General features: G+C 36.1%; 1 protein-coding gene across 1 annotated transcript; it reads left to right on the top strand.

The window, feature by feature from the left end:
• Nucleotides 1–12,975: 12,975 nt before the first annotated feature.
• LOC140139444 (uncharacterized) lies at nucleotides 12,976–15,062 on the top strand. The gene has a single exon (XM_072161199.1). It carries the CDS (start codon nucleotides 13,184–13,186, stop codon nucleotides 14,714–14,716), a length of 1,533 nt encoding a protein of 510 aa, XP_072017300.1. The 5' UTR covers nucleotides 12,976–13,183; the 3' UTR covers nucleotides 14,717–15,062.
• Nucleotides 15,063–15,917: the final 855 nt, after the last annotated feature.

Below are 15,917 nucleotides of genomic sequence, written 5' to 3'. Positions count from 1 at the left end.
TTTATACTGCCTACAGTGAGTGCAGCTGTACTACACGCTGCACGCTGTAGTCCATAACAGGACCAACGCAATATAAAATGGTCAAATTTTGAGTTCAAAGCGCACGGCCAATTTTCAAAGCGCATTCTAGCGACTATCATATCTGTTCAACACGTATTTCCAAGTTTATGAGACCAAATCTGGTTTCTTGAGAAAAAAATCATGACGGGAGATATTCATCATTTTCTAACCCGGTATCAGAAGATTTTCGTCTTATATCAAAATCGTGCATAGCAATTCACGTGTATCGATCCCGTGTATTCATTTTAGTGTCCCTTCTGCACCAAATAATTATTAGCCAGGCGGTGTCGGTGTGCGCGGTAAACGGTGTATGCGCACTATACGCAAAATTTGTCGCTCATGTATCAGCGCGTAATGCCGTCGCGATAGCCGCGTGCGACCACGCTTCGCAATACGTCGGACGCATCACATACTGGTCTATCTCGAAAAACACGCATTTCGAGAAAATCGCAATTGAAAATCTTCGTATTAAGTTTACTTTTCTATTATTTAATAAGACTACGGATTTTCATGAAAGTGGTTTTAAATTAAATCATATACTTAAAAGATTTATTTAAGTGGAATCTTGAATTTTATTTACGTATGCAATATTGCTTAAAACTACACTAAAGTTGTAGTTCTGTATGTGAAATAGTTAATTTCCCTATATCGTATTTAAAGTGCATCACATACTGGTCTATCTTGTGGGCTATCTCGAGTTCGCGAACGGTGACGTGACTTTAGACGCATCACATACTGGTCTATCTCGAAGCTTATCGAGATAGACCAGTATGTAATGCACTTTAAATACGATATCGGGAAATTAACAATTTCACATACAGAACTACAACTTACGTGTAGTTTTAAGCAATATTCCATACGTAAATATAATTAAAGATTCCACTTAAATAAATCTGTTAAGTATATGCTTTAATTTAAAACCACATTCATGAAAATCCATAATCTAATTAAATTATAGAAAGGTAAACTTAATACGCAGATTTTCAATTGAGATTTTCTATAAATGCGTGTTTTTTCGAGATAGATCAGTATGTGAAAACCGTATTTTGTAAAAATCATAGATAGTTCAAATTTAATATCTTATAACTAATTATTGAGGAAAAATTGAGGTCTGTAATTTGTTGAATTAGAAGAGCTTCGTAAAAAAGAACTATATACCAATTTTCTCAGAAAAGTCAAAAATTCAAGATAGACCAGTATGTGATGCACCCGACGAATTGTATTTTGATTTACATCTTCGGAATTAAACTTGCCCAAAGTTAGAATAAGTGCAACTTTCAAGGGTTATAAAAAATTTGCCCAAAGGTAGATTTTAGCCGATTTTTGTTATACAATACTACAATATACTCTGCATCCATTGATACAAAAATCGTCGATTGAGGAATTAATTCTACCTAAACTGCCTTCACTCCCTGACTAATAGGCTCGCGCGTATCGGGCTGAAAAGCATCGTAAAGTTTAAAAACAAAAAAGGGCGGTTTTAGAAAATGGGATAACAACAAGTTAACACCTAGTATCAACATCAAGTTTGCGGGTTTTAGAAAAGGACATCTATGAATATCAAACTGCAATATTTCACTTCAACACAGAAAGTCTCAAAAATTTCAAAAGTACTACAAAACATTGTGTTTTTAGAGTAATAATCACAAACATGGTCAGCTATGGTTGATGAAAAAGGATGTCGACCCCAGACACGGGAAATGCCAATTTTCACTGCCGTCGTTGGTGGCGCGCTGTATTTGGAATCGCGAGAATTGCCAAGTTTTCTTACGGTGCTTCCCGTTTCTTTTTATCGTGTGGTTGATCAGTGCATGAGCGGTAATGACACACGGCACCAGGGCATTCGCTTAAGGGCGTAAACCACCAAATAACTTCTCCATTGAAAAGCACGTAGAAATCAACTTTTTTAAGCGGCGTTTTCTACCAGGCGTGACAATTTTTTTCACTTTTTAACGTCATCCATGTATTATTTAAGGACTGAAATTTCATTTTATCTTCAATTTTGGGGAACTTTACAGATTCAGTTTTTTATTAAAAAATGTTGAAAAGCGACGCCGCTATTTCAACGCCAAAACTAGCATTAAAACTTGTTCCGTTAGCAGTAATTCGGACAGGGCCTACTTTTCTTGTGAAATCGATTTGTATAATTTCATATCTATTTTAGTCATTAATAGGTTAGCATCTTTCATTTAAATCAGAACATGCCAACCTCACGAAGAACATGGTCCCTAAGGACACCACATTGTCTCATGTAGGCTGTAGCCATATACGTTTAACCGGAACTCATCACCATTGCACCTTTCGCGCAGTGATTTGGTGTCATGCGCCCTTAACTGCCTTGATATGATCCCGCTTCGCCCAACACTAATCAAGGAAAGTGGATTTCCGAAGAAATCGGTGGAATTTTAAATTCACTAATATAATAGTGAACGATTGTGACTGCAAAAGTTATCTAATAGTGAAAAATATCGAAGGAAGGCATGTATTTAAAGGTGTACTTTTTCTGAGAGAAATAATTAAACTTGTTCGTTAACTTGAGAATAGATAATTCACCTTTCAATTTCCGAAAACTTCTCGCGGTGCATAATTCGACACCCTCGCATGTTCACTGGTGCAGTATTATTGTCTGTCCAAATAACTTAGACACCCGGTTTTTAGGATATATTTCGAAAAGTTTTTACTTTGGCAAAAAGTCATGAAAGAAAAGTTGCTAAACACGGTCAGACCTAACAGAAATTATTAGTAAAGCGATGCAAAAGTATTCTTCCTTGTCTACTTTTATTCAATTTTGACCGATTTACAGCAAGATTATCTGGGTCCAGCCGAATATTCCTAATGACTTGAAACTTTTGACGGGATAATCTATTTACAGTAAGGGGTGTTTGAACATTGTAATCATGCATATTGATCAGTGATGCCACCCTTTTTTCTTTGATCCTTTTACTAATTCACAATGGTGGTCTACTCAAATGCATTCAACAAAAGCATGTTTGCAACCTACCGGGTCTCTCACATGCATAACAAATACACTACGATCAAATAGGTTGATGACAATATTTGATCGAATGGACTGCACTGTGCCATGATTTCAAATCCTTTGTTTGGAGCCAATCAATAATTTCAGTTGGTGCATTATAACAAATGATAGGGCAAGTTACTATGCGTCTGGAGTGTATTGTGAATTATACTCCTCACCAATCCAATAACATCGGAACATTCATAAGGCTGCGTTCACATAGAAGTATACTATTCGGGTATACGGTGCACGTTTTGCAGGTTCACGCGTATAGCTTAAATCGAGCAAGGCAATTTCATAGTACCGGGTCACATAAGGCTACGATCGCATAGAAGTATTACTATTCGGGTACATACGATGCACGTTTTGCAGGTGGACGCGTATAGCTTAAATCGAGAAGGCCGTATACCTGCGTTTAGTATAGTATAGTGGGAATCGCGCGTGTTCGATTTTAGTGCAGCGTATACCGTCCAAATTTTAAAAACCTAAACCATATGTGGGTAAATTCATTTTTTTAATAGATGCACTATCTAATTCTGCACATTATGACACCTCATTGAATGCAATGTGACCTCAAGAAGTAAAGTTACAAGCATTTGATAAGACGAAGAAAATGGGTAAACTGACATACTAAGCTGTTAAGCTATCTGAAATCGCTCATTCGATCAGGCTGAGTTCACATAGTATACTCCTATATGTACTCAGCCTGATCGAATGAGCGTATTTCGTATAGCGAATACCGTATACCGTATACTTCTATGTGAACTCAGCCTTAGGCATACAATTTGTATTTTCTTGGAATTGGACCAAGCCAAAAGCATGCACAGAACAAGATTCAAATACCGCGCCGAATTGTTGTAATTGGTTGAGGGACAGCTGGGATCACTGAGTTTCATACACTAAGAATAAATATGCCAATTAGAAACACTGTCTGCATTTTATGAACTGAATTATATTTTTCATTTTTATAAAATGTTTTTGGTGAGGAGTATAATTAATTTACTATTCATCCATTCACTATCCAAAATCACAATACCTACAAATCTGTATAATGAGACCTTCCAAAATAGTGGTACCCAACTTCTACCAGATTATTTTTAAAGTGTTGAGAAAAACCTTCCAATTTCAATAGAATTTCTGGTAAACTCTCACTCAATGCTTTGGAAACACAAAAATCCCGTTAGGTCTCAGCGAATGTTAACACATTTCTTTCATGACTTTCTTTGAAAGTGGATATTTTTTCAAATAAGTAACAAAAACTGGGTGTCTAAGTTAATTGGACAGACAATAGTCGTAGTCACAGAGGAGAGAGAAAACAGAGAGCGTACCACCAGTCAAAGTCCCCGTGATATTGTATACGGTGACGTGAGTTCTCGTGATATTCATGAGGGCGGCGTTCGATCGTGCCGTGTCAAACAATCACGCCAGGGCTGCGTTGGCCATTGCATTGCGTTTGGCGTTCCCCCCGTTCAATCATGCGTTGCGACTTGCATTGCATGCTTTCGCGATTACGCGATAGACCATGAAAATATGCGGTAATTGCGTAGCAGTCTCGCCTGTTGCATTTCATGGAACAATCGGCCCTCATTATCGGATGATGCAGAGACTTGCCTTTGACTGGTGGTACGGGCTCTATTCATTGCTGTTTTCTCTCTCCTCGTCCTCTGTGGTCAGTCGCGGTCGTAGTTCGCAAGGCAAACTTTAAAAAACGGGCAAAACAGATATGTCATTTATCGGTATGACATTTTTGTTAGGGGCTGTGGCCTGTGCAATAATTATGAGCCCTGAGATAGGTATGCCAGGCAAAGCTTAGTTAAGGTGGTATTGGATGCATTTTCTAGAAATTAGAAAATGCTTTGAGCATGTTTTAAACAAATTAATTGAGTAGGGTAAAGTACACTGATCAATATGCCTTTTGTTTGGAGCAAATCGGACATACGGTTTCCAAAATACATCAATTTATATTTTCTTTGTATCCTATTGTTTTTTGTCAATACGGTAATCAATTCAATATAGTTAATGAGCTAAATGGACTGGAAAGGCTCATTTAAAATATGTAATTTTTGCCAATATTTTGCTAAAAATCAATGCATAAAATGTTCAGGGTACTTTTATTTTGCATACTTTTGCCCTGAAACTTGGTCAAAGTGTTTCTGATATGTTCTAATGTATTATATAATATAGTGAAGCCGCCCTCTAATTTGCATATTTGCATAATTAATGAGCTAATTTGCATAAATGCTAATTAATTATGCAAATTAGGGGGTGGCTTCACAATATAATATATTAGAACATATTAGAAACACTTTGACCAAGTTTCAAGGCAAAATATTTTTGGCCAGAAAAGCAAGTTATAGGCCCAAAATGACTTATTATTAAAGGTTGGAAACCAGAGAAATACTGCTACTAAAAAACCCCAAAAAAACCCCAATTTTTGTTTTACAAAGAAATTTAGTACATTTTGATTACGGTACCTTTGCTTCTATTAAAAAGTCAGGGACACATTGAATTAGTATGCATTGCTAGCTGTTCGATAGAAACAAAAGTTATTAAAATGTGCAACTTTTTTTTTTGAGTAGCAGTATTTCTCTGGTTTCCAACCTTGAATAACAAGTCATTTTGGGCCTATAACTTGCTTTTCTGGCCAAAAATATTTTTGATTTTTTTTTTTTTTTTTAGAATTTTTTAAATGTAAATCGGCGTCGGTACATACAAATTATATCGACATGTCAACATTAAACAACGGTGCCGACGACAGCACTATTGAATACAAGTTATCAATTTTCATATTAAAAGCACAAAACATTGTGCAATTTTTTTTAGGTCAACCATGAATGATCCTAGCATTTAGGTCTAGGTCCAGGGACATTAGAAAACCGGAAAAAATTACTTAAAAATTTTTTTTTAAATTTTTTTTTTTAATTTCTGGTACCGGGCAGGGAATTTCATGCCCGGGTAATAGGATTCTTGGGTGGGACTTGAATTCCCGGGATTGACTCACACCCTTAATGTGATCAATGTGCGACTTGCATAGGATTAGGATTGCACAGAGATTAAATTTGACAATGAATTCATAGTTTCCTCTTGGAGCGCTCATCATTTTTCAAAACTGGCCAAAACTTTCATTATTTTCATTTAAATCTCAATTTCCTTTTAAAACTTGATGTTATTTTGAAATTGTTTTCTGTCAGTTACATGTATGACTGTTATGTTCACCAGTGTTATTCTTGTAAGCATTTTAGCAGTGTTTTGCAGCAGTCTAGGGTACATGTAGAGCATGTGCTATAGAGCATGTGCTAAATAATGGAAATTTTAGAATCCCACGTACCTTTCCGGAGCATTTTAGATGCCGCTTGCAATATTAATAGTAATTTACCATATTTAAAAAGATTTTGATTTGAGCAAAATGAACCTATGATATGCTGCAGTAATTCATTTGGAACATGTTTTATAACCCTTTACAAATAGCAAATAATGAAATGATGCCAAATAATGAATAATAAAATGTGACCTTGTTCCCTTCGCAAGATATCAAAGAGGAAACTATGAATTCATTGCAGATGGCCTAAAAGACAGTCTTAAGTGTGACTGGACAACTACGAATGAGCTGTAAACTCGGCAAATTGTATTCTGAGTGAGTTACAGTGTAAAATGTGTGTAAAATTCATAGGTATCTCAATTCGGTGCGACATGATTCTCATCAAACACTGTTTAAACCAATCAATAATCCTATTGCTAAAGAGGACAATAAGCTTAGAACCTATTTCTATAGAATCCTTAAATAGTTCTTGCCTTTGTTTGCTTTGCCTAAATCCTGTTCAAGTGGTGCATAACAAAGCATTGTATTTGTATAACCAACAATTAACAATGAGAGGACATTCCTGAACCTTGTTGACTTGGAGATGATTTGAAATGACAGCCTTGTCAGCCAATTATGACTGTTTGCTATTTATTACCAGAAATGTGGAAAAAGAGACACATGTTGAACCGAAAAAGGTACAATTTTGTTGAAGGAACAGAGTTCAACAAACCATAACCCTGCTTCTGGATATTGAACTTTGAAGTCAAATGATATACCATTTTAAAGCTTATGAGATATATTTTCTAAACACAAAATAAAACAAAATTGACCGGGGCCGACTTTACGGCTGATTTGTGCTGTCCAGTCACATATATGTGCATCGCTTTTGGTGTTTTGATGTTTTGGGATGATGTGAGGGATCCCAAATAATCGGAGCCTATTCTTGACTGTGTAATATTCCTTCACCACTCTGACGTACTGGCTTAGCCTTACATGTTGGACAAATAGAATCCGTTTGTGAATGAGGACAACGTATAAGTTCCTTGTACTAGAAGTTCAGCTAGGACAGCCGATGAACTAGCATAGACCGTAGTACTAGAAGCGTGCTGTTTGTATCTCCAGACTCTGGTAGAGAAAATAACAAAATTAACGTTGTCAAGATGGGACATGGATCTGCATGTCCAAAATATTCTCAAACACAAAACTTGCTTTTTAAGGTGGTACACCCCTTGATTAATTTGTACAATTTTTGCATTTTTCTCAAAATTATTAAACACACTGCAAAAATAACATATATTATAGGGGCAAGGAATCCAGTTACTACACCGGAATATCAGTGACTTGAGACAAGCGGTACGTTATTTAATAATAATAATAATGAATGGTTCTTTTAAGGCGCAAAATTTTCTGCGGAACTCAGACCGCACAAAAACATGAAAAAGACAAACAAACAAAGAAGCAATTAATTCTGTGAATCTGGAAAAACTTGACTGAAAAGATGGGTTTTAAGCTGACTTTTAAATTGAATGAATGTGGGGATGCTACGAAGGCTGTTTGGAAGTGAGTTCCAAACAGTTGGAGCAGCAAAATGAAATGAGCGTTCACCAGCTGATTTGAGGTTAACCCGAGGTGTTTTTAGTAACTTTTCAGAGGATGATCGAACGGAGCGGAAAGTTTGACAAGTACAAAGCGCAGATGATAGGTATGGTGATAAAGTGCCATCGAAGTGACGGAAAGCCAGAACAGCAAGTTTGAATTGGATGCGCAAATCGACGGACAGCCAGTGAAGCTCGATGAGGATTGGAGTACTAATATGCTCATACTTTCTTTTTTTGACAATAAGACAGGCCGCACAATTTTTAATTCGTTGGAGACGGTTGAGTTGATCAGCAGTGAATGCCAGTGATACCTGCCAAGATGGAATTGTAGAAATCGAGCCGCGAAAGAATTATTGAATTAACCAGACATGATGTTGCTTTATCAGACAAGTAAGGTCGAATGCAGCCAATATGTCACAAGGATAGAAATGAAGAACGGCATATATCACTGGCATGTTCAGACACAGACAAAGTTTGATCTAATCGAACACCGAGGTACTTAACAGATTTTTGAAAGGTGATATATGAGTCCAAAATCTGGCTGACACGAGAAACCGTACCAACACAAAACAGCATTAATACACTCTTAAATGGACATCTTAGTTGACTCAAAGTCCTTAGGCATGCCACATTGAGTTATTTCAGTATCATCAGCGTACTGAAAAGAGCAGTTGTGCTGTGATGACGTCGGAAAGTGGTTGAGAATATAATGTAAATAAAACTGGACCAAGTACGGAGCCTTGAGGGACCCCGTACAAAAGAGGATTGGGATCCAAAATCAATCCATTGACAATGACAGATTGGAAGCGTTGAGATACATAGGATGTAAACCAATTAAGTACAGTGCCTTTGATACCAAAAGGCGCCTCCCGCCCAAGGAGGATTGATTGGTCCAGCGTATCAAATGCAGCACTGAGGTCAAGGAGTGTGAAGTGAGAGAAATTAACTTCTCATCAGAATTTATGATAAGAAAAGAGGTACCGATAGAATTGTACCTCATTTCTTAACATATTATGAAGTGGGTTTTCTAGGTACTCGTTTGTTTGGGGGAGTGATATTCGCAGCCGTCCAAGAAGAGCGGTGTTCTCCAACAAAGTCCAAGTGTCTGGTACTAAAGTTCAAGTGATTTTTATGACATTTTTCAGTAGATATCCAACCACGAAAAAGCTTATTACTAAAATTTCAGTGTTTTTGAGGCTCAATTTAGGACCATTCTGCGTTGTTTTTCAGGCTTATTCAGGGTTTTTGGCAAAAATGGACTTTCATCCCTGGAAGTGGGGGTTTAGGCTGAGATCTCGAAATGCCACGTTAATTTTTAAGTACTTCCATGGTCAGGGTAAGCGCTGGTAAGAGCCGGGCTTGCATGTTCGGCACACAGACCACAGAAGCAATACAAAATATACTTTTTATTAAATATTATAAATTATTAATTTTTACATTTCAGGTATTTACCCTGGTGAAGTTGGTGAGGAGGGTTCCATTATAGATTTGCCAGAGCTATTTTGGTAAGTACCAGATATTACCTTCACATGGGTGCCATGTGGAGTGGGTTGAAATCTGCCACAAAACAAAACCCTGGGTTGCCCCCCAGACAGAACAGAAAATTGCACTATAGTATTTGGGGCCAAAAAATGTCAAATATTTGCAAATGTTCACATTCTCCAGATTTTAGGTGCTCCATTGCTCCTGACAAAAAGATTCCTAGGACTTCCTACAATGTGTGTCTGTATTTATTCTGACACACATTTGATGCAGTATGATCTCCTGAGCATTTTGACACCATTTTCATCCAAATCGGCCAAAAATGAGTTGGTGCCGGCTAAAACAAGTATTTGGACAGGGGGGGGGTCTGAAAATTAATATTTTCAACAACAATCATTATTTTCTGCCTAATTCTATTAAAGTTGGTGCTGATTTGTATGTTATTGATGTCTAGAATTCCATTAATGAAAGTTGCATAAAAAATGGAGTTGTCGTTTTCTTAAGGGATCTAGAATGAGTGTTTATTGCGTTTCGACAGTATTTTTTTTGTGGGACATGAGAGCACCTCAGACCTATCGAATTGCATTCTGAATACGAAGCATGTCTTTCTGATATCAAATAATTTTCATTTTTTGAAAATCACAATATAATACAAATTTTATGACACATTATAAAAATTTAATATTTTTCAAATTTTTGATATATAACAGTCCTCGAAGTAAATTATATAAATCTAATGATATATTCTTAAAGTGTATGTAGTTGGGAGGAAAAGCCGACGGTCAATTGGAAAATTTTGACCTTTCATATTGAAGATATGGATTTTTTCCCAAAAAGACCTAATTTTTTTGGTGTTTTGGGAAAAAATCTATCTTCAATATGAAAGGTCAAAATTTCCAATTTATCGTCTTTTTTTCTTTCCACCTACATACACTTTAAGCATAAATCATCAGATTTATAAAGTTTACTTCGAGTACTGATAAACATCAAAAATATCAATTTTTAATGATTTGCCATAAAACACATGTGTATTAAATTGCGAATTTCAAAAATCAAAATTATTTGATATCAGAAGGACATTCTTCGTATTCAGAATGCAATTCGATATGTCTGATGTGCTCTAATGTCCCAAAATAAATACTGTCCAAACGTTTCATACCCCAGCCCTTAAAATGGCTGTTTTACGTCCAAATATGGATGTGAGGATGCTTTGTATAAAACACTAACACATTCTTTTCACAAGAAATAAGCCTGTTCCTAAAAAATATGAAATATTACCCTCTTTAAAAGGCTGCTTAACCTACCCCTAGTAGAATCTCACAAATCTCACCATCATGCATCATCAAAATAAAATGTTGTCGCTACCCTACTTTTAAGATTCTTGAGCACCCTGACTCAAATAATCAGTTAGCAATCCTGTGTCCTGGTACTGTGGCGGTACACCACTGTTTGACAGTATCTCATGCCAAGCATTTCCAAAAAGTTAACAACCCTGTAATAATAGCTCAAATTCTAGCCTCAAATTGCAGAGAAACACCATTTTGGATATATATAGACCTATTTCCTATTTCCTGGGTATCTTACATTTTAAGTTACATGTAATGTACATAATTTATAGACTGGATTGATGGTGATGGGCCAAGTTTCACCACATAAACGTAAATGGTTCAGGATAAAAAGTGAAGCCTGGTGTTGTGATTTTTATGCAATTGACTACAGGCCTGAAACAAAGCCTGACATAGCCTGTTTATTTTTACCCTTGCTACCAGCACTAATAGCAAGAATTTGAGAAGGACGACGAGTGGGCGCTGGTATTGAGGTACCCTACATAATATGAACATTATCACACGGATCCGCAATCTTGCTACCAAAAAAAGGTTCGATCTTCCTTGCATACACATGCACCCAAAGTGCACTTTTCTAGCAATACGCCAGAAGGTTTTGAAATGCATACGTAGTAATTAAAGCATGCATATGAAAAATACATAATTAGATATACTATTTAATTAGACAAAATAATTCAGATTTTTGTAACATTTCAGATATTTTGATCCAGTAATATATACAAGTCTGCGTTTGAAACTACAAGTAGGTATGTCACAGTGGCTGCACAATAATTCTGCTACACTGTGCATGCAAGCATAACAGTGAATTGAAAAGGGCGCGCTTCAAATTTGGCCAATTTTAGAAAACATCCATGTCGATAAATGAATTTCTTCATATGCTTCATTTATCCAAATTGTTTGAATTTTTAATATATGGTGTGTGAAGCCTTCCCGAGGCTACCATCGGGTCCCCCAAAATTAAAAATTGTTTTGTTTAAGAACTACTGCCTGTTTTTATGGATTTTGAAGATCGCTCATAAATCAGTAAATATAGGCCTACTGAAGTAAAGGAACTACCACCATTTAGCTGAAATACTAATCTGTCTTAGCATGTAAATTAATTCCGTCGACAACAAATGAAACACTTTCCTAAAACAGTTGAAGCAAAACATTAATCAATGTTTTTTTAGGGAGTAAGTTTCAAACCACAATAGCTCTAAGCCATTGTGTGTGTCCAAGGCCATACTATTTTTGGATACGCGGTAAATCAAAATTGCTGTTCATTTTAGCGATTATCCTCCCATGTTAATCCAGATGACAAAATGTTAATTTAAAGTCTCATTGCAACTGAATTTTAATTTTTACTTTTCGGACTTGGCTTTGAGTAATGGTGACACATACCATGTTTACAGTAAAAATGAAAATTATATTCCAGACACCGTCAAAATGTCAAACTTTTAATTTTTTTGTATTGTTTTTAAATAATTAACTGCAGTTCATTTATTCAACCTCACAACAGGATCATACTTAAAAGATTGATGAATGAACAGACGTTCATTAAATATTGAAAAAAAAACCAAAATTACTCATGCCTAATTTGCATTATAATATCATAAATACATAATTAGCTGTAATTACCTAATTTGCATAATTAATTACTTTTTGTGTATTTTTGTCATCAATTGAAAGAACTTTGTATACATATGTGTGCAAAAAAACCGCACCTTTATATCATGTACGGTTTTCTATTGGCATCAATTTTGCATATTAATAAGCTGAACTTAGTCATTTTTGAGATTTAATTTGTCTGCAGATTGGCCGAAATGGCTAAAATAGTATATTTGATTAATTTATTATAATTATTCAATGATGGATTTTTAAATTTTGTTTTCTGTAACGAAGTCAGGAAAGATAGGCATTTAACATGTGCTATTTAAATTAACGCTGTTTTTCCAAGCAAGCGTCCAAATAAACCTTCAAAATCTCGAAATGTGCCAATTTAGTCATTACAGCCATTTGTGGCAGGATTTCATTCCATCTACGAGCATCTTTAAATTGACATTACATCACAATGCATTGACCGATTTCAATTCTGTTTTTAGATTTTTGATGCTTTAATAAAGCTTAATAATGTAGGAACATTAAATAACGCGTTTCTGCTGCGATTATTTTTGAGGTGATATACCTACTACAAGTTCTACCAGGGCTAATACAGAAGGCAGTGTGGATAGTGATCTTGTCTTGCTTACAGATCCGTTGCTTGCTGGTATTGACTTGTGGTGTTGTTTTGAGGTTTGAGGTTCGCATCTATATTTGAACTACATGTTTTTAGTAAGAACAGATATTTAGTGATATATAGTTACTTATCATCAATACGTGTTGCAAACATCTACATGTGACAATGACACTTTTGAAACCATTTTCTTGTACATTTTGTAAAATGAACCATTATTCTCTGGACAGATTCAAAATCCATGTAAGCAGACATTTGATAAAATATGTACAGGCTCGTAGACGAAAAAAGTGTGTATTTTGTAAGAAAAGCTGGTTAAAATTTGGTAGGCTTTGTAGACAATTGAATAACCTTAGGACGCAACATGTATGGGGCAAATGTAACCCCAAGTGCTTAAGTGTTTCCAAAACAGATGCCAGAAGTTTGTCATCACAGAAACGCTTTCAGTGTGAATACTGCCAGCTGTGGGGAAATAATCTAACAACCCACAGAAGTCACACCAAAGAAAAACCATATCAGTGTGTGCATTGTCAGACATTGTTCACTTATAGTAGTAATCTTAAAGGACACATCAGATCTCATACCATCGAAAAACCAAATCAATGCGAGTATTGTAAGAAATGCTTTACATGTAGCTGCAGTCTCAAATCACACATCAGAACTCACACCAAAGAGAAACCCTATCAGTGTGAGTATTGTCAGAAATGCTTTGCAAGTAGCAACCATCTCAAAGGACACACCAGAACTCACACCAAAGAGAAACCATATCAGTGTGAGTATTGTCAGAAATGTTTTGCTCAAACGTCTGCTCTTAAAAGACACATAAGAACTCACACCAAGGAAAAACCCTATCAGTGTGAGTACTGCAAGAAATGGTTCACTGACAGGAGTAATTATGGAAGACATATTAGAACTCACACCAAAGAGAAACCTTATCAGTGTGAGTATTGTAAGAAATGCTTTGCATGTAGCAAGCATCTCAAAGGACACACCAGAACTCGCACAAAAGAGAAACCCTATCAGTGTGAGTATTGTCAGAAATTGTTCGCTTACAGTAGTTCTCTTAAAAGACACATCCGATTTCACACCAAAGAAAAACCATATCAATGTGAGCATTGTAAGAAATGCTTTGCACGTAGCAGCCATCTCAAAGAACACATCAGAACTCACACCAAAGAGAAACCCTATCAGTGTGAGTATTGTCAGAAATGGTTTGCACGTAGCAGCCAAGTCAGTTCACACATCAGAACACACACAAAAGAAAAACCATATCAGTGTGAGCACTGTCAGGGATGTTTTGCTTTTAAGTCTCATCTTACAACACATATTAGAACACACACCAAGGAAAAACCCTATTGGTGCGAGTACTGCAAGAAATGGTTCACTAACAGTAGTCATCTTAAAAGACACATCAGAACTCACACCAAAGAGAAACCATATGCGTGTGAGTATTGTAAGAAATGCTTTGCACGTAACGGCTCTCTCAAAGAACACATCAAAACTCACACCAAAGAGAAACCGTATCAGTGTGAGTATTGTCAGAAATGGTTTGCACGTAGCGGCCAAGTCAGTGAGCACATCAGAACACACACAAAAGAGAAACCCTATCAGTGTGAGTATTGTCAGAGATATTTTGCTCATAAGTATGGCCTTACAAGACATATTAGAATTCACACAAAGGAAAAGCCTTGTCATTGCTAGTACTGCAAGAAATGGTTCGGACAGTCCGCAGTCGTAATCTGTGAGTCCTGTCAGAAATGCTTTGCACTTTGCATTCCATAGTGGCGTATGATTTTTGTTAATTTAAAAAAAAAATGCCACTTATGTTCTTAATGATGTTCCCTTTCATTTTTCTAAGTCTCATCAGTCAAAATTACCTTAATTAATTAGTTAAATGTGGTGTATAGTTACTAAGTGAAAATTAATATTTTCAACAACAATCATTATTATCTGCCTTATTCTATTAAAGTTGGTGCTGATTTGTATGTAATTGATGTCTAGAATTCCATTTATGAAAGTTGCATAAAAATTGGAGTTGTCGTTTTCTTAAAATGGCTGTTTTACGTCCAAATATGGATGTGAGGATGCTTTGTATAAAACACGAACACATTCTTTTCACAAGAAATAAACCTGTTCCCTAAGAAATATGAAACATTACCCTTTTTAAAAGGCTGCTTAATCTTAGGGCGCGTTCTCACTATGCCTGTTTGATACCAGGACGTGGACTCGATCCTACATCGAGTCCGCTTCCAAGCATAGTGAGAACGCGAAATAAGTGGTTTCGATCCTACATCCAGGATGTAGCATCGAGACCACCTCATTGAGGTAGTCTCGTACCTAGGATGTGGTATCAAACAGCAAAGTGAGAACGCGTTTACATGTGGACTCGATCCACTTACACCGGAAATGTTGTATACACACAACCTTGATGGCCGTCGTTGTACTATAGGCCTATACAATACGGTATACATGTCTACATTATATAATTTCCCATGATAAAATGTAAACATGCATTTTTAACTTAAAATTCGTAGCTGGTATTATAGAACAAATTTATACATGCATGCTTTATTTCATGAATTTACAAAGTGGATATACACGGACTGGCGTTAGATTCGTTAGAGATGCTTGCCGTAGTTTGATGAGCAGCATGCTTCTTGTGCAGTGTGAAAACAACGGCAGCGCGGCAAGATACAGATTTTATCCAGTTTCAGAATTAAACAAAACAACATTGGGCTTTACAGTATAATACAAAAGAATAAATCAGGTGTAATATTCGTTTTTGAGGTGTACATTTTGCTAGACTGAGTTAAAATTACCAATCAAAATTAATATTTTTGATGGTGATTTAGAGGTTGTGTTGCGTGTGAATCGGCGTGCTTGACCAAAATCAGAAATAACA

This window comes from Amphiura filiformis, chromosome 18, assembly GCF_039555335.1.
Source record: "Amphiura filiformis chromosome 18, Afil_fr2py, whole genome shotgun sequence".
Taxonomy (NCBI): domain Eukaryota; kingdom Metazoa; phylum Echinodermata; class Ophiuroidea; order Amphilepidida; family Amphiuridae; genus Amphiura; species Amphiura filiformis.
The sequence above is the reverse complement of the archived record's forward strand: the minus strand, read 5'-3'. Positions and strand labels throughout refer to the sequence as shown.